The 26,920-nt window shown below is 40.1% G+C and overlaps 1 protein-coding gene across 9 annotated transcripts in view; it reads left to right on the top strand.

Moving 5' to 3' along the window:
* The window catches only part of CREBBP (CREB binding protein), a 95,327-nt gene that overhangs the window by 27,316 nt on the left and 41,091 nt on the right, over positions 1-26,920 (top strand). For 7 of the 9 annotated variants that reach the window (XM_057403766.1, XM_057403850.1, XM_057403591.1 and 4 more), the window contains 4 exons: positions 8,765-8,941; positions 18,334-18,583; positions 19,120-19,233; positions 26,535-26,777. In XM_057403766.1, coding sequence (XP_057259749.1) covers positions 8,765-8,941; positions 18,334-18,583; positions 19,120-19,233; positions 26,535-26,777 — 784 coding nt within the window. The remainder of the gene's footprint in view (positions 1-8,764; positions 8,942-18,333; positions 18,584-19,119; positions 19,234-26,534; positions 26,778-26,920) is intronic. The other 2 variants (XM_057404017.1, XM_057404187.1) reach the window with 1 other exon arrangement.

Genomic DNA, 26,920 nt, shown 5'->3' with positions numbered 1-26,920 from the left:
AGGTTCTGAATCATCTCTGTCCTGTGGTGACTTGTGACAGTGCTGACTTGGAGGCAGGAGCAGTATACCTGTGTCTGTATACCAAATCATTCTGTTCATGCTGAGCCCAAAGGATACTTCTTGGATCTGTGGGTCATAGTGGGAAGTGCAGAATTTCCATTTTGTACCAGCTTGCTCTTAAAAAGTAGAGAGAGGAAAAGTGTCCTTAATGTGTCGGTAATGTAATAGGGGATTTTGAATGAAGCATGTCAGATGCCGAGTTGCAGCTGCTCTGGAAGGGCTGGATTATTTATGCACAGTTGCTCTGACAACTAAGGGCTATTGATTATGGTATAACCCTAAAGTTGCAGCTCAGGCATTCAGAAAACTGAATCATTGTTCACAGGTAGCTTTTGAAGCGTGAAATAGTTATTGTCGTCTTGGTATTTAGCATGTTATTTCACACTGGGTTATTTCAGCAATACAACAGGAGGAAGTAGGGAAGGTTCTTTGCAAGTACAAGGGATTTGGAAGAAAGCAGTGGTGAGTGACAGATGCGTCTTACTAGAGCAGTTTATACTGTTGAACAGGCAAGCTCTCATGTATGCAGCTCTTCATCACTACTATTAGTTTGTGAAGACCTGGCCTTTTATCATAAGAGATCATGTCTAAGATGTCTCTGCTCTCTCTCTTCTTTCCTTAATTATGACATGCATTTTCTGTTCTCTGAAATATAGCTCAAATTGTAAATCTGGGTCTTACAATTAAATTGATTTTAGCTTTCATACGTAGACAAGTCCAGAAGAATGTAAGGGTAGAGGTGGCTCCCTGAAAAGGCCGTCTTTGTCTTCCTCTTGTAACTGTCTTGTCAGATTCAGAGACATGGGAACAGTTTAGTGGGGGAAAGAATGGTTTGACCTTTCTATTTTTCTGTTGCCAAAATGGATCTGAGAGTGGCATACCTAGTAGATTTTGGCTGTGTATCCTCACGCTGCACTGTAGAGGCTGTAGTTCTTCACAACACCCTTCCCCAGGGGTCTTCGAAACCATTCCCTATCATACTTTCAGTTTGCTCCCATGTCCTCAGATAATCTTTCTGAGGTGCTGACAGGAGTAAACTGGCAATAACAGTGGCTCATTGAGAGCCCTGGTTACACCGCCCTCAGCTAAACATGTTGGGGAATAGCAGAGGTCTTTGTGCCTTTTCTACACGGCGATGTTAATCCGAGTGTCATAATCTACCTGTCCATCTCTCTACTTAGGAACTTAATTATCTGTGAGACCTTTAACAAAAATGAGTAAAATTGACCAGTGATATACAAAGTGATTAAACTGATTGGAGGAAGGGGGAGGAGATGCAATGCCGATAGTCACAGCACTGTTGCTTAAACCCAGTTTCCTTAGGTTATCCAGCTATCAACTTTACTGCAATCACTGTCAGTCTGAAGAGGCAGCTTAATTGCTACTGGATTGAGTGAATGAAATTCTGTCTTGCAGTGCGCCCTGTCTTGATCTTGTGTCATTAGAAGAGCAGTCATCTGAAGTTGCACTAAGCCATGTTCTGTCTAGTACGGTTCTGTGGTGCCAAGAAAGATACAATGGTTTGATGCAGTTTTGGGGTTTCTGTTCTGCACCGCTGCTTTCCTGGACTTTGATACTTGTCTGTGGGTTTGTTTAATGGTTTTGGCAGCTTGGTCAGAGTCTTAAATGATTTTTACTTCCTGGGTTAACTTCTTCTCAACCTTTCTATATAGACAAGCAGAAGGGAACTTGTAATTCCCTTTCAATTATTAGGTTCCATTTAATAAAGAATTATGCATATAAAAATGACAGCGATAAAGTCAGACACGATACCTCTGATTATTGGTTTTACAGCTTTTGTGAATTAATTCCTGTTGATGAGTAAAAGCAGACACTATTTAGATGAAAGATTGCCTTAATCTTCAGAATTTCAGTGATATTTGGTCACTTACATTTTTTCTGATTTTTGCTTTGAAGCTGTAGAGCTTCAGCTCTTCCCTGTTGATATGTCTTTGCTAAATAGGAAATATTCCTGTTATCACCTTCCTATTCCCTAAATTGGTACTTAGGTTCACTTCAATCCTTACCTTAATAAGATACACAAATTAATAAGCTTAAATAGTAAGCTAAATAAATTAGGGTATGATTGCAATTAGATTCTGTTGCAGCCATGCATTTTAGTACTTTTAATAGTCCTTGAGGCTTTTCTGAATCCTGTCATTTTTACATACTGTTCACGAACTAATACAGCATGATCGTTGTCATTGCAGTAGCTTTCACATCAAGCCAAACACATAAAGAAGCCACTGCATGCTTACCCAGTTTTCTTTTCAGACCTCCTGTTGTCATACTGAGAGCTCAGGGTTGTTGTTCAAGCACTCTGCAGATTCACAGCTTTCAAAGTCCAGCCAAGCTGTCTAGCTTGCTTCCTCTCTTTCTAGGACTGTTTTCTAGTTAAAAATCTAGTAGGTACCAAACAATATTAATGGTAACTATTTTTAGTTTACAGAATTGGATCATAATCAGATTACTTCAGCCAGGCTTATTTTCTGCTGAATCCATGCTGCTTTGAGTTCTTTGATTGTCATATCAACCTTTCAGTGGTTTTGCGGCTCTCAGGCTGGTCCAAATCTGGTGGTATTTCTTTTTGGTTTTGGTTTTAAATACTGGCCATAATAACCTTCTATATTTGTACAGAAGAGTCAGTGCTTCAAAACTTCATGAAAATCAACATTTAGCTTAAAGATAAGGAGGGGGTTTTGGTTTTGGTTTTCTTCCCCTGGACTAGTCTGTCTGGACCAACTAACAAAAAAAGAAAATTAACATTAACTCTGTGTAGGCAGTGGTGGTACAAGATACAAAACTGGGAGTGTTGTCAGAGGTGGGTGCTGCTTCTTGGCATGTGCCTGCAATGAGGATGCTTTCTCTCTTGCAGGAAAACTGATAGTGAGCTCAGTCTGTCCTACCAGTCCCTTTAATTAAGTTTGGAAACCCTAGAGAAAGGTGGGTTGGGGCAGTCAGAAGAGAGCAGGGTTGCCCAAAGGAAAATGGGTAGTAAGGAGCAGAAGTGTGTACAGTTCTGTGGTTTATGACAGTATATTGGCAAGAAAGCTGAAAAAGGGCTTGTGAATAGGAAATCGAGTGCTTGTAACAGTGAATGGGTTTTGCAGCATGTTGTGTTAGTTGCATGTCTTGGGAGCATCAGAGGAATATGTGGTAATGAAGTAACTGAGTGAGATAAATGGCTGTAGTGGTAAAGGTGAAGGGACAGTTAATAAAAACTTGAGAGTAGGAGGAAAGGAGAGGATTTTTTTATGGCTTAGATGCTTCATGTACAAAGAGAACAGCTCCTTGATGTTCAGCTAGAGGAAGTTCTGTGGTATGTCAGCAGTGATAAAGAAGGGAGGAAAAGGGTAAGTTTTTAAAAATAGAAGAAGTGGTATAGTGTAAAGGTCCAGTCTGGTCCTAAGGTATCTCTTAAATTAGGTTGGTGAACTTCTTATTTCAGTCCCATCAACCTGGAGTTGAGCCATCGGATGAGATATATAAATTTGGTTACAGACTTGATCTATAATATCTGTGAAGCTCTAGGTGCTAGAGGAAATTGAATTGCTGTTCTGAAAATAACCAGAAAGTAAACCAAAGAGAAGTACCTCCCACACCTGCTGCTCAAAACTTGTGTAGTCCAAGTCAGCTAAACAAAGGTTTGGTTTTCTTTTTTTCAGCTTGGAAGTTTCTGCGTTCCTTGGCTGGTGAGAGTATAGTGAAATACCCTATTTCCTCTCCACTCTAAATAATAGATTCCAGTATCTTAGTGAGTTGCCATAGTGATATAAAAGGGAACAGAATCTGCTTGTATTTCTGGGATAGCAGAATTATTAAATTAAATGTCTTTTCCATTAAAGGAGAGTAGTATTATTCTGTTTCTGAGAAGAACTATTTTAGAGTAGGAATAATGTGTTTAAGCTGGTTTCCTGCATTAATCATGCCACTTCTTCAGGTGCTTCTAGCCTTGACTTGCAGTTCTGTGTTAGGGTGGTTTATAGCACCTTTCATCTCCCTATTCACAATTGATCCACAGCTGCATAGAGAACACTTGGCTTGTGAAAATGTCTGCTTTACTCTATCAGAAGTCATTGCAGTTGTGAGTGCAAAGAACCAGGCAAGAACCAGGAGTTGCACAAAATTGTGACACAGAAACATGAGTATAAAATGTGAGTTGCCAGAGGACGAGGAGGGGTGAAAGGAGCTACCCAGGATAGACATCAGAGAACATGGCCTACAGAAAATGGTGCTTGAGAAAGGAGATCAACTGACAATTGAATGAACTGATGGAAAGGAAGAGAAGGCAACAGGGGAAGAAACATCCTTACGCTTAGTACTAAATGGGAGTGAAGTGCAACATAACGCAGGTTTTCAGAGAGCTTTCTGCTTCTGTTGTGAGGGAAGTGCACCAGCTACCATGCTAATAGGTTGAATCTTGAGTGGTCCTGTGATACACACATCCATGCCCATTTGTTGCAGGTGTAAAAAGAAGCAACTCACACTGGATAGCTTTTTTTATTTTCTTCCTTCCAGGAAAGTAAATTTAACAAACTTTAAGCAGTACACAAATCTTTGTATTGGCTCAGAGTCCTGCATGAAAAGACCATTCTTACCAGGTTGCTGGCTCCCATGTTCATGTTGGTTTGTCATCTTTAATGACTTAAATATAAAAACAAAGATCTTCTGAGTATCTGCCTTCTTCCCCCACCTGCCCCCTCATTTCACATTGGAAAAGAACTGAGGGAAGAGGCAGAAGCATTTGAGCCTTCTGAGTCGCTTGGTTCAGAGCTGCTGGTTTCAGTTTGCAGAATGAATAAGCAGCATAAAATCTTTACTATGTGCAGGCTTGATCATCTGATTGTATTTTGCCAGTTGTTTTTTGAGATTTCAGTTAGTGGTTTAAATGAAGTTCTGAGGAAGGTCACCTTATCTCGATGCTCAGATTAACCAAGAAATGCCAGCTAATGTCTTAGGCAGTAGGATATCTTTCTGTGTTGATATGCAGGGGTTTTGCCCCATTCTTGCTTTTCTTCCATCTCCTATTTGCTGCCTTTGCACTGGTGAGGTGCTGGCAATGCTTTTGCTTTGCTGCTGGCTGTGTTTGCTGAAAGTGCTTGCTACTGGAGTAAATGTTGAGCTGATCTTTAGGTTGCTAGTAACAGCTCTGAAAGGCTGTTGATCTTAATGCTGTTTGTCAGCAGGTTCTTCTGCCACTAAAATTCCTCGTTGATCCCAGCCTCGGTTGAAAACTATTACAAATAGATAAGAGATCATTAGAGCAATTCTTGCATTGTGATGTGCACTTCTAGTCTCTGGAAATCACACTTCTGTTAGTAAGTTTAAGTCCTCTGAGGCGTAACTGAGCTTAGAAAACCTGAAACTATGAACATCTCTGAGCTTTATTAAACTCATCTTGTATATGGTCCCTCCTGACATTTGTCTCCATATTTACTTCAGGGACTGCCACATAAGAAAGATCTTAACACATTTTCAGATTTATTTTTTTAATACGGACTTCAAACAAAAAAGGTCTTTAGCAGTTTGTTTCAGTGGCCATAATTTACCAAAAAAAAAAAATAAAGTGTAGGTTAAAGTGCATATCTAATGTTTTACAATGTTGTCAAACTACCTGCTTTTTTTAAAGTTGTAGACTGGTATTACTCTTCAGCCTTAGGTTCTTTTAGTTGGTTGAAGAACAGCTTTGGAATTGGAACACCATGTGGCAGATAGCAGATTTAAAAATCCACAATGTTTCAAAAGGAAGCTGCTCTGCTTCTGGCTTGGTTTCAAAGAATAGCAAGGCATTTCTAAAAATTTCAATCAGATATCTGTTAGTTGATCACCTAGAAGAGAAGAAATTATCATCATCATATTAAGCACCCAGTTTGGAAGGCTTGACAGGTTGCTTTGTTGTACTGAGTTGTGATATGTTTAATAACAAAATCTATTGAAAAGGAAATATTTTAATATGATAAACCTGTTAGTATTGCAGTTCGCTGATGCTTTTGGGATGTTCTAGTGGCTTAGAGTTGTAACAAACTTAAAATGAAGTTTTCTGTTCTTTATCTTTTGAGTCAGAAATATTTGTAATATTTTTCGTAAAAAAACTATTTTTAAACATTTTTCCTGTAATGTTAATCTTTCTTGAGAATGAAATGAGATGAAGAAAACTTCTCTGTTTCTTTTGGAGCAAGAACTTAAATTTGGTGTAAAGTTTGCTTAACATCCTCACTGCCTAAAGAAAATCTCCCACTTTTTGAAAATTCAGCTGTGTTTTAAGATTCTGCCAGAGGCTTAGAATGTTACCCTGCACAAACTGAACAAGTCCGTGGTGGGCAACTTTGTTGCCTGCACTGGGTCTTTTCCATCTCCTCTCCTGGTGATCAGGTCTCCCCTGAGCCTTTTTTTCTCTGCTGAGGAAGCCCATCTCTCTCAGCCTTTTCTCACATGGCTTCCCAGCCCTTGGATCAACTCCGTGGCGATTCTCTCGACCCTCTCCAGCCTGTCCAAATCTTTGTTGAGCAAGGACCAAAACTGAACACAGTACTCCAGGTGTGGCCTGACAAGCGTTGAGTAGAGTGCGATAATGACATCTTTGTATCTGCTAGAATTGCCCTTGTTGATATAACCCTTTACTGCAGCTGTACACTGTTCACTCGTGTAGAGTTCATTGTCCACTGGGACCCTGAGGTCCTTTTCCACAGAGCTGCTCCCTAGCTGGGCTGATCGCAGCCTGTGCTGCGCTCCTAGATTATGTTTACAAATGAATTGAGTTTGTAGTTGGGGATTTAGTTGTAGTTGGGAAAGCGGAAAACAAGTAAGAGCCAAACAGCTAATGTTCCTATTTCTGGCCTCTGAAAGGTTTAAATAGTCATAAGCTGCTTTCTCAGAATCTCACTTTTAGTTTCAGAAATTTTCTTCACCGTTAGTCTGATACACCATCATAGTATTAATGAGTAGCTGTAGGTATCACATGATCCTTTCTCATACTTTGTCTGAAATAGTGGGCTAAGATGAGTGGGTAAGTTTAGTAAATACTTCACTATTAATTCCTCAGAGAAAAGCTGCCAAAATAATAATAATAATAAAACCTTAACATGCAGTCCTACAGAAATACAGAAAATATAATTGTTAATATTTGTGCAGTGTGATGGTAGCTGTACTTTTCTGTAAAAGCAGTCTTTACTACTTAGTTTTTGATGCTGTTAAGCAATGCATTTTTTGGACTTAAATGCTGTTTGAAGTGTTCAGCTTTACAGTGGAAGCACATATCTGATAACCTCTTACATTGACAAAGAACAGCTGCAGTTTCTTTTAACATGTATGTAGTGGGTCAGGTTTTTCTGTCAAGATTTAACAGTTTGTACAGTGGTAAAAAGGCCTGAATCTGGCAACAGCCACTTGGCAGGATGCAGGTTAAGGGAGTATTTCCTAACAAAGCTACTTTGAATGTGGTTGGGCCAGCTGTCTGAAACCCAAGTGTACAAAGTACACTGACAAAGAGGACAAGGCACAGTCAAACTGTGTTTATTGGACTCTGCTCTGACGTAATTCAGTGATCTTAACCAGTGCTTAATCAACTGGTCATACAGCTCGATTCCTGTAAGCAATTCCTTATGATGAGGCTGTTACACTGGCAAACTGATGTGCACGTTTCCTCTTCCAGCCATGGGAATAGTCCTCCTGAATCCCTGCTGGTAAGGAGAGTGAAAAGACCAGGACCATGGAAAACCACTATGTTGTATGTGGAAGGGCCACAGAAGTCAAAGGAAGGGAAAAATAGGATTTAATATTTCAAGACTTGCACAGTGGTTGGATTTATATTTAAGACATTCTGACAGATGATAAGGTCATCTAGAAATCCTTCCAGTGTGGGGCAGGGGGGAGCACAAGCATTATCTGTCAACTTTTATTTCCTCTTTATTTGGAGGGAGAAGGAGAGTCCAAGTCTTAGTTGTCCTTGTTGAAAGAAATAAATTCCTGCTAAAATGTCTTTTCAGGACCTTTTGTCCACTGTAATATTAACTGGCTCAAGTAATAGAGATTTCACTATTTCTCTTGAGAGACTGTTCTTCAGGCAAAATGCCTCTTCAGATGGACAGTGCTCTCTTTACTCATTCGGAAGGAGTCATGTTGAAACATGACTTAAGGTCATGACTCCTTAAGAAACATTGCCCTTAAGGAGTTTTGGGGGTCTGATTTGTCAAGGATGTCAGCCTTAGATAGATGTCCTTTTTCTCAGACATTTTTTCCTCAAGTACAAAATCATAAGTAGATAAGCATTTGCTAGATGCCTCTGTATATTCCCTCCCTTCTAGTCCATGTACAAAGTCATGCTTTGTGCACAGAGTGCACAAAGTGTTACAGGATTTGAGGTTTTGTTGGTTTTCAAAAGTTTTTGCAGTGCTGAAAAAAGTATTTTCTGTCAATGCAGAATAGGAAGGGTAGTTCTTGTTCTCCCCTTCCCCCCTTCCCCTTTCCCCATCTCATAATGATTTTGTAAGTTAAGTTGCAACACCTGAGACACAGAACTGTGAATTTGGAAAAATTTTTTTTTCATACTTTTATTTAAAGTTGTAAAATTGATACTATAATATTGAGGAACTGACACTGGAATTTGGTGTCTGTGAATGCAAAGATCAATGTTTGACAATGTTTTCTTAATGTCCCCTTGGAATCAAAGAGGTGATAATAATTTCATTCATTCATTCTTTTCCAGATGGGAATGACAGGTAACACTAGTCCCTTTGGGCAGCCTTTCAGTCAAACTGGAGGGCAGCAGATGGGAGCTACAGGAGTGAATCCTCAGTTACCAAGCAAGCCAGGCATGGCGAATAGTTTGTCTCCCTTTCCGGCCGACATCAAGAGTACTCCTGTCACCAGTGTGCCGAACATGGTGAGTCGTACTTGCCTGTTTCCCTTATTCATCATGTCTCAATCATGCATTCTAAATTCTTGGGTGATACAGCTTTGGCAGCATTACTGGACCACTACTCCATGATCATTTAAACATCAGAGTTGCCCCGTGGTTCCTCACTGTCACTCTGTAGTGTGTGCAGTAACTTTCAAAGAAATCACAGTGCTTTGGTGTAAGAACTGTATTACTTCCTTTCATTTTGTCTGGTACATTTAGTTCCAAACCAAATTAAAATGGCTTCTCTTTAAGTGCTGTTTGTAAGTTTAAATTCCCAAATCAATTATAATGTGTTAGATAGAACATCAGCTTCCTGAAACAACATAGTACCTTTCATATCCTTTGAATCTGAAGTGGTAAACATGCCACATGTTTCTCAGTTTCTGTTGTGTGTGACTTGCAGCTCACAAGCTTATGAGAACAGTTCTTATCAGGATACCTTGCCCAAGTTTGTAGTATTCTGTTTACTAGAGCTTGCTTTATAAAGTGAAATGAAATATTCCCATTTGTCTCAGTATGTCTGTGTATTAATCAAACTGCTTGTGTTGTTTCTATGGAAACTCAGCTTGTTGCATTTTATATTCTTGTACATGGTAGCAGTTACTATAGAAACTTGTAAAACCTTCCATAAGATGCAAATTGCTTATTTTTCAACTTAATTAGAAAACTCGCTATTTTTTTTGTCACAAGCCATGCTTGTCCTTCACATCAGTGATAGGCTATCTGCCTATCACTAACAAGGCTAAATATGAGGGAACAGAGTGTAATAAACTTCCTCTTTTCTCCTGATTTTAGAGGACCACTTCCTAATTTTCCTTTAGCTACACTATAAAATCTTTGCTTAATATCATCTGTCATTTGCTGCTTATGATTATGGAAAGGAGCTGGTGACTAGAATTAAGACCATGTTCAGAATACGACTTGCACTCATGCAGATTAGTTGTAAAAGACAATTTGCTGCATGACTATTCTAATTTTGTTTTTAAAATACTTTAAGTTTAGATCAGGTATAAAGCAAATGAATTATTGCCCTGATTCTGCAGCGAACCTGCAAATCCTCCGAAGTGCTGTGTTCATCTCTGGGATTGGATCATTCTGAAGCCAAATTTTTTTCTCATTTAAGTACCAGGGTTTGGGAAGCCTAAATCTTAATGTACTGGTATAGGATGTAATGGCAGATACTCAGGTGGAACAAAAAAAGGCATTTGCCATCAAGGCTTGTCCAGTGGTTGGGAAGGAAGTAAAAGACTTTCAATTTCCTTTCTCCCATCTTGTCCAAGAGGTGGAATACAGCAAGGGAAACTTACTTTCTTGGTGCTATCAACTGCAGTTTCTTTAAAACGTCAGAAATATCACTTGTCTTCTGCGAGGACAATCAGTGACATCTTTCTTTGTTTCTCAGGTGTGTTTCTCAGCTTCATATGTCCAATATATCTTTTTCTCCTCAAGCCAATACAGAAAGTAATGGCCATTCCAGCTGACAGACATCTGTACTGTTGAACCAAAAGGTCTCACCCTGCTTATGGGTCATGTGGTAGCTAGAGTTTGATTACAGTTCTGAGGGGGTGGAATTTTTATCTTTAAAAACTGAAATTTCCACTTAAGCATTTTTATTGCAAAGCCGAGAATTTAAAAGGAAATGTCAGACTTGTTAAAATTTAACCTTTACTTGGCAGCAGTGGGTAAGGCAGTGTAATTATTTGGTAATGGTGCATACATGGCCATATGCTATTCCTTCCACAGGGACTTTGCTCTGTTCAGTGTACAATATGAACAGTGCCCTCTGAAAGAGCATCTAGTCTGCATTTTGTTCTATTTTTGATGCTCAGTGTGTAGCTGTGGGCCTTGTTGTCTGGATGTAGTAATATATTTCACTCAGACAGTCTTTTCCAAGCAGTCTTTTCTGTGGCAGTCATTACTGGAGCAGGCACATACTTCATATTGTTTAATTCTCACAGTGCCTCTCTGAGATAAAGACGTGTTGCCCCAGTTTTAAACATGAGGCTGAAAGGCACAAAAAGACTAAGACTGGAAGAATCTGCTGACTCTGAACTTGAGGTTTGTATGCTCTGGCTTGCTAAAGCCTTCCTCATTTCGTATGTTAAGATGTTATGGGTAAAATAACATCTACATCAGCTAGATGTGTGCTTCCATAACTCATGGAAGTGCTGTCTGTGTCTCATGTTGGGCAACTAAAATATGACTCAAATAGCCCTTGTGAAAAGTTGTTTGTGACAGAGGCAGCTCCCCAGAGCAGAGTTCCAGTGTACGAACTATTGTGCCATGCTTTCTTTCTGCAATCCCTTTGCCATTTGCTGTATCCTGTGGTGCATATTCCACAAACCCATGTGAATGAAAACATTGGTTATATGTTGCATGTCTGACACAGGAAAACATGTTCCAGCATGATGTTAAAACCTTGGTTACCAGTAAGAATATCTAAATAAAAGAAGAGGAAATGGAAAGGTGCAGCTGTTGTCTTAAGGCCCCTTAGTCTTGAGAAGCAGGAATTTCTTAAACACTCGTTTTGCTTTTCTTTGTAACCTTGTGTACATTGCAAAAGTAAAGCAAAAGATGAGATGTTTTTAACCCACATTATTCTAAGCATCATTATCTGTGGCACCCCTGTCCTAAATACTAATGGGGAGTTTTCCCACTGTGAGGCATAAACCTCACACTGGCAGCTGAGATAAACCTCGGCTGCAACAGTGGACTTTTTTAATCTTAATTCAGGCTGCCCTCTCCTGAGAAGACCACACTCTCTCTTGCTCCCCAGCTCCCGAATGAAGTGGTTCTCAGAAGTGTTAGTTAATGGCATCTTCCAGCCCTACACTAGACGCTGAGAAGCATGTTGGTATAATCTGTTTAATTAGGATAGAAATAACAAACCTTATGGTATTAAAATGTTTAAAAGGTCAGCATTAAGGTATTAATTTTCAGTGCCAGCTGGATTGATTTATTTTTTTGTTTTGTTAACTGTGGATCTGAATATTAGCTATTGCTTTGTATGACTGTGACAGGATACAATCAGTTTTCCTTATAGATTAGGCATCTTGAAATCTTGAGTGAATGACTTCAGAAAAGCAGATGTTGCTTCTTATGTCCTGGGAAGTTTTGGTGACACACTGTTGGGTTTCGGTGTTACTTAAATTGTTTGATGCAGGATTGGCAATGCTCTGCCTGTAGTGAGATTATGCAAAATCTCTGTGGGACTGTGGCAGTGAGCCATGCTCTGCACTTTGGCACTTGCCGCAGTGTGCAACTTACACGGGAACCAGGAGCCTCTTGATACTGGAGAACCCAGACTCTGGGGTGTGCTGTCAGTGGGGGACCCCTGTTAGACTTTTTCATCAAACTTGCTGAAGCTTTGCACTGTCTGCAGTGCTGTGTGTTCCAGGCATTGTAATAGATGGCTTCTTCATGGACATACCAGTAAATCTAGTATTTCTACAGGGGTTAGGAGTACAATGTGTGGAGTTCAGCTTCCAGACACCAGCTTGGCTTCACAGTTATCCCTATGACCAGCAGATGGAGTTGAGAGAATATTACTTTCTGGAAGCAAAGGAAATCGTTTCTCCTCATTTCTCTTGACTTGGAATGGAGCAACACATCTTCTCTTGTGTTTTTTGCCCCCCTGTCCCTGATCTCTTATTAAACGACATCTTGCGTTTTCTGTTGCATTCTTCTTTGTTTCTCTGGGTTCTTCTGTCTTTTCAATTTCTTTATTAACACATTTTGATGAGAAGAGAGGAAAACAGTGACTGGGGATGAGGATGTCTTAAGTATGCCTTAATGTGGACCTCCTAGAGAGAGGAAGAAAGCTTTGAAACTGGGAGGCCAGGTTTAATTAGAACAAATAGAACTGTAGCTACTTGAAATAGACAACTCATATTTTATTCTAGAGACCAGAAATAAAAGGCTTTATAAAAAAACACTAACTGTTGAGTCCTGACAGTGAGGACGTCTTTATTTCTTAACCTTTCAGTGATTTTTTTTTTTTTTTTTTTTTTTTTTCCTCTCTCTTGTAGCAGTCAGTCTTCTCTTTCACTGTGGGAAAGGTCTGTGACTGTTGCCCCAGAGACATGCTGTGTTTCTGTTTGCTGATCTCATCAGTAGTCTCCTGGTCTCTGGTGAGCTTGCTGTGGGCTTGCTGTTTGTTGTGCTCACCTTCCCTGTGCCTGCCCTGAGCTGCATGCTGAAAGTTTCTCATTCATAGACACGCTCACTCCTTCCCATCCAGAAAATCTCAGCTGGTGTGGAGCAGTGGCCTCATGAACAGCTGGGAAAAGCTCTTGTCCATGTTGCTTAGCTGTTGTCTTCTAAAGAAGATCTTAATAACCTGGAAACAAATCTGACAGTGTTCAGTGCCAGAGAAACTATGTTATTTTGTCAGGAACAGAATAGGCATCTCTGTTCTGTATTGGTGCAGGAGCTCCTCCCAGAAACACTGCTTTGAATGGCAGAACATTTTAGGTTTTGCACTATCTGCAAATATGGTGCCAGGCTGGCAGAAGCTGAAAAAGAGGATCTGCTCTTTCCCCAGAGTTCTGGCTCGTGTTCTGTTCTCCCATCCACATATACAAAAATATGTGGTAGAGAATATCCATCACCACTTCTTACTGTCTTCCAGTAGTTGAGGTGAAAGTACTCCAGAGCTAGCATTCTGACAGCATGCCTTCCCTTCACATACTTCCCTTATTTGTCTCTTATCCACAGATTTTCTATTTGGGGTTTTTAGTGTTGCTTATTCCTCTGTCTGTTTTATCCCCTAGTAAATCCTATATAAACCTCTCTTAATATTTTGTTGGAGTAATTTCCTGTGTGTGAGAGCTGGTCTCTGTCTGCAGATTCCTTTATCAAGTTTTATTCCTATTTGTTACTTCAAACACTTCAGTGTGTTTCTTGGCATTTGCTGGTCTTTCAAATCAGAAAGACGAGATAAAATTCCAAAAGTGTATCCTTAAGAAAGACACTGATCCAACCCTGATTCCCAGCAGAGTCAGTGACATAATATTGAGACCTTTGCTGGTTTTAAAAGAAAATTCCTTTACCAATTAAAAGCCAAGTGCACGGAGGGTGTTCTCTAGGACCAGCCATTCGAGTTCTTTCTATGGCATGACCATAGGAGCCTCCTGACCTTTTGCAGTTATGATGGGCTTGCAAGGCTCACTCACCAAAACCAGCTTCAGAGGTCAAAGTTATGTTCAAGTAAGTGAAAAGTGGAAGTTGGAAGATGAAAATACTCCTATTCTCTCTTGACACAAAGGCTCTGCCTGTAGCCATGTCAGTGTCAAAGCTCTAAAATAAATATTGGGCTCTGAATATATTCTTCATGTTAAGACTGTGCATCATGTTGGCTTTGTATGTGGGAGCTGGGCATCACCTTACTTCTTTTCATGTTTGATGGCTGCACGGCAGCCTCTCACATTTGTGCTGCTAACAGGCTAACATAATTTCTTGCCACTCAAGTCCATTGCCCTCCAGAGAGCACAGTCACCTTCTGACGTAGTGTCCAGTTCAGGAAGCCTTCACCCCCCCACCCCTTCCCTACCCCGTCTTAAGTCTTCTGCCCACCATACAGACTCAGATTCCTATGCCTCGTACTCCTGCGTGAGGAAGTGAAGCATTGCAGGGTTATTGGACACTAATGCTTGTGCTTGTACTTCAGCTCATGTCAGCTGCCTTTGTGCGTGCATAAGCCTCCAGCCTCTGGAGCCAAAGCAGACCTGTGGATTCCTCATTTCAGAAGGATCCTTCCTGTTTGGATAGGACTGGGCTGTTCAGACCATACCTGTTCACAGTAACTGGTGGAACGAGAGAAACCACCATCCACGTGGAGAGTATCAGAGTGAATTGCAAGAAGTGTAAACTGGTTCTGTATCTCTTTCACAGGGAAGCTCTAGTAATTAGCCTGGGTTCCGAAGTGACTGCACTGAGAAGCACCTCCTTCCTTGATGTCATTGCAGTTTTGTGCAGAACAGTGCTTCATGGATTGTTCAGAGCTCGTTCAACACTGATCAGAGCATTTCTGTCAGTGACACTGCAAATACTTAACTCCAGTAGAATTGTGGCTAATTAGAAGTGTGAATCGAGATTTACAGTTCATACATACATCCAGTTTGTGCCCACTATCCCTTCTCTGAAAGGGACCCTCAAGATCACACTTCAAGCCTCTGATTAAAGGGGAATTGAAGAGGTTTGGGGGTGTTTCACCTTGTGTGAGTGAGGGTGGGATGCAGCCTTGCTCTCTTCTGATACTGAAAGGGTTGGAGTTTTTCTGAAGTGTTAATTGATAGACTGGATGTGCCCATAATGTAAATCCACACGTGGGTGACAAGTTAAAATCTCTTGTCACTAGTGACTAACATTGCTTTTCTAGTCTTCTGTGGCAGTGGGTTCTTAATCTTACTGAAGTCCACTGTGGATTACACACCTGGCTTAAAGAACTAAAAGATATTTTTAAAACGCAAAATTTGTCCTAATAACAGGGGTTGCAGAAGGTGGTAATCTTCTGTCAGGGAGAAGGAATGAACATGGAGATAAAGATGAGGTATTTGTGTATCTGTGCTGCCCAGAAGCACAGGAAGTTTTTGCCCTTTGAAACAGGGAGAGGGCAGAACTGTCTTCTTATGTGAAATACGTGGTTTCCATAATTTTAAATGGGATTACCTGTTTTGCACTATATAAGTGCTGTATTACTCTGTTTCTAGAAAACTAATTAATGAAGCTACCATCTCTTGGAGGAGGTTTTAGCAGACTTTGAACATGTGGTGGGTGTTTTTTCTGTGTATGGTGAAACTTGGCAAGGTGGCAAGAGAAGCAGAACTCTTTCTTTTACCTTGTGTGTCTGACCATTGAAGCATTTATTTTAATTGTGGGATCAGGAGTGTCTAAATTTCCTACTTCATCAAGAAAATTGTTAGTTGTTCAGGTGCAGCAGTATGAAGCCTCCCCCTTGTTCTGGAATGGAAAGATTTATGTGGTTGACAGAAGATTAGGCACCTTTGGCGTGACTGCAGTGTACTTGCGTATCTCCAGTTTTGAACTGATCCTGCAGACCGCTCACTGTTCTTAAGACAGACTAGCAGAGAAGAGATCAACTTCCTCCAGCAGTGAACAGCCCCGAAAGTAAGATAGGTGGTGGAAAGATCATTCATTGTATTTGTAGGTTTAGGACTTTACATGGTTGAAATAGTGATCACAACTCTACAGTGCTTAGGCAATATTCTGAGTTCCTTTTTTATGCCTACCTGCAGACACTGTCGTCTGGACCGAGCCTGCTAGTTGTTCTAACTGCTGATACTCCACGATTCTGCTTTTTCTTACTCAGTCTTCAAGAAATTCCTTTGGATCAGGGCATCTGTGCTGATACAGCTGTAGTCATGTCTGTTAACTGGGAGGGTAGTAACAAAAGGAAAAGTTTGGCTTGGGAAACAATTCTTTGACTGGGATGAAAGCATCGCTTCCAACAAGATTTTCTTTGGCATGGTCTCTGTATTTTTTTGCAGTTTGGCTGAACTAATTGTTTCCTATTTGTGACCCAAGAATTGTTTTAGGAAAACCTGTCTACTCTTGTTGGTTTGTTTGCAGAAGAAATGAAAGAATTAATTTCAGTTTCATACAGTGAGAGCATAAGCGGATGGGTTTCCTTCAGCTTTCTCCGTTTTGTAGACTGGAATTTTCTGGGGAGTCTTTCTTAAAGGTCAGAAATAGAGTGGGCTACAGATAGTGTTTTCTGTCACTTCAGAAGGATTTTCCTTAAATGTATTAAACAGGCTTTGGTCAGTAGTGCTTTAGACAGCATTGAGCTATTTCTTCTGTTACCTCCCCATTATAATCCTGTTCTTGTATTCTATTTATAAATGTTTTTAAGGGCTGATTTTCCTTAGATAGCTTGGAAGTTGGTGAGCTTTTCTGTGGTAACCTGTTTTGACGGTGTATAATCAAAGCAATTCTTGGGACATTTTGATTTTTACCCATGAGATTAATTCAGGCTGCAAATCACAGGGATTTAAACCCTTTTGCAGTCCCGTATCTGCCCCCTGCTAGTGGAGTCTTTGCAGGTTTTGAATGTGTTTAATTTTGAAAATCAGGTTTCTACATTTGTTGTCCTTCAAAGGTCCAAGAAGGTAGTAGAAAAGCTCTAAATATGTGCTGAAGAAATTACATGTTAAGGAAGCTATTTCTCTTCTGTGGTGATACAAGCTATGTCTTTAGACTGAAGGTCTCTGTGGGTATGTGGGCTCTGTCTGTTAGGGCATGAGCACTGGTGCAGAAGTGTGTCTGTGAAGAATGAATGCTGGAAACAAAAAACAGATTTTACAAGCTGATACAATCTAATGTCACCCTGTAGTTAACTCTAGCTCACGTCAGCAGACATAATGCAATCTAGATTTAGGCAGCAAGAAAGCTGTATACATCTTGGAGATTTTGTCTGAAAAGAATATCAGCACTTAGTTGTGAGAAGAAGGGTAATTTAGGCTTGGAAAATCAGTTCTACCTTTCACTGTAGCATGTAGTCATGCAGTTTTGCCTGTCTTCTCCCATTGGACTCCTCCTTCTGTTGGGGACAAGGAACTAGGATTGAAGCATATAAAACCTATAATATGAAAATACACTAAACAGACATGAATTTCATCTGCAAGTGTGGCAAGGGCTCATTCCTGTTGGAATTATGATCAGTCTAATAAACTGAAGATTTTGGATTGCTTGTTACTTAAACTATTATAGAATCATTGAATCAGCTTGGTTGGAAAAGACTTTTAAGATCAAGTCCAGCCTTAACCCCAGGACTGTTAAGTCCACTCCTCAACCATGTCACTAAAGGCCTTGTCTACACAGTTTTTGAACACTTTGAGGGATGGTGTTTACTGTCCAGCCTGTTCCAATGTCTGACTACCCTTTCAGTGAAGACTAAACCTCCTCTGGCACAGCTTGAGGTGGTTTCTTCTTGTCCTATGGCTTGTTACTTGGGAGAAGAGATTAATCCCCACCTCCCTACCACCTCCTGTCAGGTAGTTGTAGAGAGCCATAAAGTCCCCCCTGAGCCATCTTTTCTTTAGACTTACCAACCGCAGTTCCCTCAGCTGCTCCTCATGAGACCTGTGCTCTAGACCCTTTAGCAGCTTCACTGCTCTTTTCTGAACCCACTCCAGCAACTCAGTAGCTCTCTTGTAGTGAATGTCTTGACAGGACCTTCTCAATGTATTTTTACTGTGCCAAGGTTAGAATAGAAATGTTTGAGAATGCTACAGAGACTAGCATAATATTCCTTGTAGTCAGTTGTAGTAGAATGCTTGGCAAATAGTCTTGTGGTACTCACAAGATCAGAATTGAGACTTGCAAATGCGATGCTGAACTATGTGTTCTCTCAGTCGCAGATGCAAACCCAAGTACAACAAGTGGGCATCGTACCGACACAGGCAATGGCAACTGGACCAACAGCAGATCCGGAGAAGCGCAAACTGATCCAGCAACAGTTGGTTTTGCTGCTTCATGCTCACAAATGTCAGCGGCGTGAGCAAGCCAATGGGGAGGTGCGGGCATGTGCTCTCCCGCATTGTCGAACCATGAAAAATGTCCTCAACCACATGACACATTGTCAAGCTGGGAAGGCCTGTCAAGGTAAGGGATGCTGCTGAGGCTACTCTTGTAAATGAGCTGTGTGAGGTTTCTTGCCTGTTTGTCAGCAGTGTTTCTTGTCTTGTTAAGAAGATGCCTATACCAGGCACGAATGAGTGCCAGAACTGGTTCTTTAATTAAACAACTGCTCCCTTTTTCAATACCTTCACCTGGTTTCCGTTTCTGATCTCTCCGTAGTTGTCAGTTTAGAAAACAGAATGCAGTGTTTGCCCTTTAGAAGTAGGATAGTACCAGTGTAGCCTTGCAAGAGACTTTTACATCTCCTCTGTGTAAAGAGGGTGTAACAGCCACCATGTCTTTGTCCTAGGTTTTAGTACTAGTTTCCCTCATTTTTTTTGTGCATACCAAAAAATTCTAGTTACGTTTAGCTGTGATTGCTTGTAAAGGAGAAATAATGGGGTTGCTCTAAAAAATGAGGTAAGTTAATTTAAAACCGGTTAACCAAGGAGTGAGATGAGTTAATTCAAAACCATTTAACCAGAGAGTGTCCTTAATTCTATTGCTTTTCCTTGTTACAGTTGCTCATTGTGCATCTTCAAGACAAATCATCTCCCACTGGAAGAATTGTACTCGGCACGACTGTCCTGTGTGCTTGCCTTTGAAAAACGCCAGTGACAAAAGAAATCAACAGCGTAAGTAGTTGTTTTACCACTCTCACAGAGGAATGATACTGTTAAAAGTTGGTCAAACTTACAGGGTAGGAATAACCTTTGAAAGCGTCCCAACAAACTTCATTCTGTTTAATAATCTTGTATGAGAATAGATACGTTAGTGAATTCCCCTTTCTGATCAGTGAACCCAATTTATTACTAAAATACACAATAATTGAAAAGGGAGAGTATCAGATAAACACACATCTTTTTTTTAAGGAGTGTGGTGACTTCTAAGTGGCGTTCCATTGTGAGGCAAATCAATAGATTCCTGTTACAATGCAACTTTGGATGTAGGGAGGGTTTTGTGGAAGATAGAAGCTACTTCATTATTTTTCTTTCAGCTAGAAACAAATCAACGTGCTAGTGATTAAGAATGATCAAAAAATGTTGGAAAAAATGGACAAAAAATATTCTTGTGCACAGAAAGATCTGGTCTGGTTGTCTTAGTCATTAAGTGTATTTAATGCTGTCTGAAGTTCTGCAAATCATAGTGGTTTTGCCCATGCCTGTTTTTTAGCAATAGTGTACCTGTCACTGATGCATGCGGGCAGTCAATTTCCAGTTCATTTCTTCCCTCTTGCTCTGAAACAGAAAATACTGAACTGCTGTTTGTAAATTTGCTTCTCATCAAACCCTTTGAAAAGATGCCAAGGTAGAATGTTTGACAGTATAGATGCAGCAGTTCTAGAAGTCTAAGTGATGTTATGCCTAAGTATATTTAAATAAGATTTAAGAAGTGAAAAACAGCTGGAAGACTTGTGAAGCTTCTACATTGGAATTGTGTTGGAAGCATTCTGTTAATTTCCATTAGGCAGATACTGCAGTGAGGAACACTAGTAAACCTTGGAAGATGGAGAAGAACTCGTGGGTTTGGTGAAGTTAATGCAGGGGAAAGAGTAGCTGGTGAGACTGTCATAAGTATCCATTGAACATGTTCTCATGGTTTCAGAAGCGGGTTTTTCCCCTCCAAAACTGAGAAAAAGCCCCAAACTATAAATATAGAGCTACTTGGAATTAAGAATTTTGTTTTTGTTTTGCCAAGCAAGCAGACATTTTGGTAAGCAAGATACGTCTTGTATGTTGAAAGCAGTCATTTGTTGCAAGTGATTAGTTATGTTTGGCCTCTGAAAAATGTGTTGAAAGCTTTGCTTTTTAATATGACATGGTCCATTTGTGCATAACATCCTTATTACACAGTTGTTATCAAAGTGCTAACAACATCTAGCACAACAGAATGGTTTTTTTCAATACAAGCTGCTGGAGAAAAATAGTTTGTGCAGTATTTGTTTTGTCATTAATGCAGCTTATCAAAAGAGAAGGCACTTGAACAAAACTTGAAAATAATTTTGTTACAGGATCAAATAGGATGTTGTTTGGATGCAACAGAATTATAACAGCCAAGTGCAGAGTTTGTAGACCGTAGAGTTTGGCTCTCTTGTTGCATGCGGGGATATAAATGTGGAATCTCCTTCCATTCAATTAATTAATGATCCAATGGTAGTAAACAGGAAAATTTGCAGTTTAGTATGCTGAGGTGCAAGGTTCCTTGACTCAGAGACATAATCCAGAACATACACATAACACCTTGTGGCTGGTTTGAAGGTAAAAGATGAACACTAAAAATGCTTGTTTAGATTATAAAGGATGTCCCTTTTTAGGCATTCAGAAATATCTTACATTAATATATGCACTTGAAAACACTGCCGGATGAGGTAACAACTAATGTAAGCCAGAATAGTTTAAGACTTCAGGAAAATGTTGGCTCTCCTAGGAAAAGTAATTATAGCATCTACTAAGCTGGGCAGGGAGGAAGGGGTCTGCATATGGCAGAACATGCTGAGAACATTCGTAAAGGAAAAAAAATATCCTGAGAAGTATAGCAGCCCTCATTACTTTTGTCAGGCTGTCTTCCTTACAGCATGAATGACCTGCCTTCATGGTCATGAAAGACTGAGTCCTAAAATCTTCTTGCCTGTGCTCATGCTTGTTTTACCACTGCTGTTTTTGAGTCCTGTTATACCCGGGCTGGGCTTTCAAGCAGCTCCTTCAAAGTGTGCCGATCCTTCAGAAAGTTCTGCACTTCAGCACTTCTGAGCCATTGCAGTTTAGTGCTTGCTTCCACCCTTCCCACATGTGCTGGTTCCTGTGCTGTTTATAGCTATCTGTTCCTGCTCCTTGGGGGATTTGCATGCTGCACAAAGTCCTGGGGTTTAGGTTATTACCATGGAGCTGTTTCTTTACAGGTATCATACCCCATGTTTTGGTGTTTAGATACTTTGCAAGGCACATCTGTGCCAGGTTTCACTTTTATAGCTTTTGTTTTTATATAAGTAATCTTGAACTATCTTTTATTGTAATTGCTGACAGTAACATGACTTGTTAATAGAACATGTCGGGACAAGTTTGAAATTATTTCTGTTCCACATGGTTCTTATGTGTATACCTCCTCTGTGGAGGGAGCAGGGAGAAAGTGCAAACCAAATATGATTTTGCACATGCTAAAGCGTGATAAACTTTTCTTTTGAATAGGCCAGTGACTCCTGTGTTTTGAAGTAATGACTTGGAATTTGATTGTAATGTTTTGGGGTGTGGGAGGTTTGCTTTTGTTAGGAAGTACTTGCTCCCTGCTGAGCCTACAACAATTTGATTTATAAACTCTTGCAAACAGCTGTTGATATGTTTCCTAGTTTTATGGCTCTATTGTGACAGTTATTTTTCTGAAGATTCATCTTGTCTTGCACATGCTTGAGCTTCTTAATTCTTCCTGACTTCAGCAGGTATATATTGTGCCACCAGACAGCTACTGAATGTGCTTCCCCCTTGCAGCCCTACTGGTGGTGATGGGTGTGTTGTGCTCACCGTTTGTTAGGACCTGGCCTATTCTCATGCATGTGCTTCGTTCCAGGGTCAGGGGACACTAAAATATCCTCGGGACCCCTGCTCGGTTGAGTGAGACTAGAAGGTGAAATCTTGAACATGGAGTTAGCAGTTAGTCTTCCCTGTATTTTACCTTGTAGGTAAATTTTAAATAAGATACAGTGAGGAAAAAGCTGGATTGAAAAAGAGTAAATTCTAGATGACTAACCTTAATCTAAAAATTAGATTTTAAAGATGGGGCCAGAAATTCTGGAGCATGTGGATTTGGGGACGGAGGGTGGGATTCTGAAGAAGGAAATGGAAGTAAGGACTGGGAGCTAGCTGGCTGAGGGAGTAGGTTGAGTATGAGCAGAAAATGAATGAAGACTTGGATATAGAGCATTTGGAAACTAACCCTTTGTAGGGAAGAAAAGAGTGTATTGGTGCATGGAGAGATGTGTTCAGAAAGATAGACAGCTACTTCTTCACTAGAGCCTGTTTCCTGCAAAAACTGGAAATGAAATCCAGTTTGTTCAAGTCTTACTGTCAGTGACTGTAAAATCTACAAACAAAATATCTCTTGTTTTTTCAAGTGCTGTAAATCATACATAATGGTGACCTGCCAGCTATCAGTTAACTCCACTGCGCCACATGGTTAGCCCACAGATTAAGAAGTTCCATTCATTGACTAATACGATGCTATACTGTGAAGGCTTTTAATTTAATGCTTAATATAAATAAAAATTAAAATGGCATTGGGGGTGAAGCTTAATACCAACACTTCCTACCTTTAAGCTGCTCATAAAATTTTTAGTTACCCCATGATTTGATTCATGATCCAGCCTTTAATTAGATGATGGTGTACACTTAACCTTCTGTACACCTCCGTAATTCAGGGTGCAGGATAGGCTTATGCTGAGGTGAGTCAAGGTCACCAGCAGATTTTTTGCTCCAGCCACTCAGCTAGAAGGGGTATAATGAGCAGAGCGACGACCTGCAGGACAGAGCATTTGAACCCTGCTGGACAAGTCTCAATTACAGAATTGGAAAGTAAAATGAAAAATGTAAATCAGACTTCTCAAAAATGGATTAACTTGTTGCTTTCACTGGGGTGGTCAGGTTAGGGAAGTGCTGGGCATACCTACTTAAAATAGCAGTAGGAATCTGTGTTTAAAATAAATTCTAATCGGGTGAAGGGGTTCCCCTCTAGAAAACATGGAGTTTCATTGAGGCAGCATTATCTACTTTGTACACTGAAACAGTAATCCTGTAGATGAGATTTTGATCATTTAGGTTACATCCTAATGCATGTGCCTGAGAGGGCCTAATCTAAATCAGGGCTGTTCAGGAAGTTCTGGGAGTGCTTAACTTCTCTGCTTGTTTGAACTGTCACTCATAAGATACATAAACCCATGTGACTTTGTAAGGTGGGGACATATGCAGCTTGGTTGTCTTTAAGGCAATTAGAATGTGAGTAGTCCTGTACAAAGCTGTCTTTGCACTTTTGGCTTCTGTCACAAGTTTATCAATGTTTGAAACATCAGTTAATAAAAATCACTGTAGACTTTGCTTCATGTAGTGGTGCCCTAATGTGATAACTTCTGTTTGTTTCAGCTCTGTTTATTTTAATTGACTTGACTTCCCATGGTATATCTGCCACAGAAAGGACTGCATTTGCACTTGATCTGTTCAGTATAGAAATATAATACTCTCTTCCTCCATCTTCTTTTTTTGGCAGGTTGGGGTAATGTCATGCATTCATATAAAACCAGTGAACAAGCAGATAAAAGAAACCACCTTCAGAATCAGATCCCTGATGTTACGAAAATACCCAATACAGTGTACTATTAAGTGAATTACGAAGTATAGAAAAGCTGAGACCAAATAGTCAGGAGCACTTAATTCCACATTGTAAGTGTAGTACTGGCTGTGGGAATGTAGTCTGTCCCCAATAATAATACTACAGTTGGAAGTGTTGAAGCAACATTTTGCTGTTTTTCAGCTTTAGTGAGTTTTGTCTGCTTGAATAGATACATGCGCACATGTGGAACTTCTTGGAGATCATTTGCGTTTTTAAACTGCAAGTTAAAATAGTGCTCTTCATACCGTGTCCCCTTAGGGTAACACTGTCACTTTTAAAGTATCATTGAGTAATTGTCAACTCTTCCGACTACCCAAACTGAGTTTAGTTGTCTTTTTTGGCTGGGGCAGACTGACCTTGCTTAAGTGAACTTCTCTAGAGTTGGCTGGATGGTGGTTCCTAAAGCTGCTCTTAACACAGGGGCTGAACTTCTGCTTCATAGTCATGGATACCACTGCCAAAGCTCAGCCCAAAGCTGCAGGCAAGAGGTGGTTGACTTCTCCAGGGTACTCCTGAGCTTCGCGGTGATGTTCAAGCCAAGCTTGCAGTCTTCTGGAGATCAATGTCTGCTTTTTTCCCTAGAGGAGCATGAGGAATGGTGAATTCTTGGCTGTTCTCAGTGGGATGGCTGGAAGCCTTTTTCGTGTTTCCAGCCTTTGGCAACACCTGTGGTCATTCTGCCACCTCCAGAGATGTCCTGATTTACAGACAGTGCTGAGAGCATTTGGGGGTGTTGTATTGTAACTTTTCTGGAGAAATGTCATCTTCTAACAAGCTGGAATTTTTATTAGCTCCTGAATCGATCCTTTGCTGTCACAACAGCTTTTGAAGCCTTTTGAATTCCAGAGTGCCACAAGTTCTTTGCTATTTAACCATCCTAGATACTTCCTATTTCTTGGCTTCTGGTGGTGTAAAGACATCTTTCTCGTAGAGATTCCGGAGTGCTATGTGCAAGTCCAACAAGAAATTCATACTGTAGATCTTTAATATGTTGGTTTTGGTATGCGTGTGTTTGTTTTAATGAAACCTGACAGGATTTCAGTCAGCTTCTTTGTTTTTAAACTTGCTTGGAAATGATCAGTGAGTTCAGAAGTTAGTATGAATGTGTCCATAAAATGTAAGCATATGTAAGCCTAATTTCCATGGTAAACCCAGTGTTGAAAATTCCATGGATTGTTCTTGGGGAAATGAAGGATGTTTTCTGTGTAGCTGCCTATTCTGGAGAGAGGGATCTCTGACTGTGTTTATTTGTAGTTCTTTGGCAAATAAGATCAAATTGAATTCTCATCTGGAGAGGGAAAAGTCTGGACTCTGTAATGTGTGTGTTTTCTCTTGGATGGAAGCTGAAAGCATGTGTTTCTTTTTCAGTGATTCTCCCTGCCTCCCTAGTGGGTAAGGATTTAAGAAAGCTTAGATAATGCTGTTAATATCTTAGAAGGCTTGTTTTCCTGATTTTATTTTTTTTCTAAACATGTGCCTCTCCTAATATTTCAATAAAAGTTATTGTTGTCTATATAAAAAGCAATTATTGTTGCTGTGTTTCGCTCACAAATTTGTAATGCACGTTTCATATTTAATTACTAGAGGAGAAAAATATGAAGTACATATTACTTCCATCAGAGTCTCAGTTATCAAAATGTGGTGTCTCTGTAATGAAGGATATGCTTCATATGTCATTCACAGTGGAACGTGTTATTACTTAGAATGGCAGTTAAAATGAGGACCAGAAAGCAGATTTTCATTTACTTCTGGGTTTAGTAAAAACTACTTTTTCCCTGTTGTTTACATTTCCTGTCTACAATGGAAATGACTTTTCCGTATGTCTGTGCGGTGAGAGAGGTTGGTTGGTTGTGGTGATCATATAGGTTTATGAGTACCTAAATATTATCTAAATTGTTTAGCAAAATCAGTAGCAGGTTCATCCTCTTTCTGACTCTTCAAATTATTTTAGATACGGTCAGTACAATCTGAAATCCATCTGGGCTTTTCATATCTCTGAATAACTTGGGTTTTAGGATAATTTGGCCTTCAGAGTTTTCATCTAGTGACTGCTCGGAATGAAAATTTCTACCAACAGATCTTCAGTATTACCTTTGTGTCCAAGGACACAGTATTTCTGATGAACTCAGGATCTCTGTTCTGGAGCCAAATATTTTGGCCTAAAATGGGATTGATGGGAAAGAGGGAAGTAGAGAAATTAATTTTTTTTTTTTTAAACACCCCCACCCCCCTTAATCTACTGTCCCAAGCATGATATTCTATTTAGCCTTATATTGGAGCCTATACTTTATGTATATTATGTTAGTTATGGGCCTGTCTGACCAAAATTTACAGCACTTCTCTTTAGACTGCATGTATTAATTGCTAGGGTGGTTTCTGTCCTGTAGAATCAACGGCTGAGTTTTCCCACTTGGCATCTCTGGTGTTATTCTGTCCTTTGTCAGAAAATGCATATGATATAACTATATGCATGTCCTGTTGATTCTTGGCATGGTTTGTTAAATTGTTTGTCCTCATTGATTTCCATTTTCTCTTATTTCTTTTTTTTTTTTTTTTTTAATAGCCCTTTTAGGGTCTCCAGCTGGTGGAATCCAAAATTCCATTGGCTCTGTTGGCACAGGACAGCAGAATACTCCATCGCTAAGTAATCCTAATCCAATTGACCCCAGCTCCATGCAACGAGCCTATGCTGCTCTTGGACTGCCATATGGCAACCAGCCTCAAACACAGTTGCAGCCCCAGGTACAAGGCCAACAGCCGGCACAGCCTCAGGCTCACCAGCAAATGAGGACCATTAATGCATTGGGTAGGTGGAAAAAATAACAGGAAACTAAGGTGTTAAAATAAACAGGACTGTTCAGTTTTTAATGTAGTCTGTTTCACTTGATTACTGTACTATTTATAAGCACTACCATTCATTTACATTTGAATTTTAGAAAGCTTCTGCCA

This window comes from Pezoporus wallicus, unplaced genomic scaffold (genome assembly GCF_028554395.1).
Source record: "Pezoporus wallicus isolate ANWC-B61680 ecotype Strahan unplaced genomic scaffold, APGP_CSIRO_Pwel_v1 contig_8000, whole genome shotgun sequence".
In the NCBI taxonomy this organism is placed as follows: domain Eukaryota; kingdom Metazoa; phylum Chordata; class Aves; order Psittaciformes; family Psittacidae; genus Pezoporus; species Pezoporus wallicus.
This window is presented reverse-complemented; position numbering and strand designations above follow the sequence as displayed.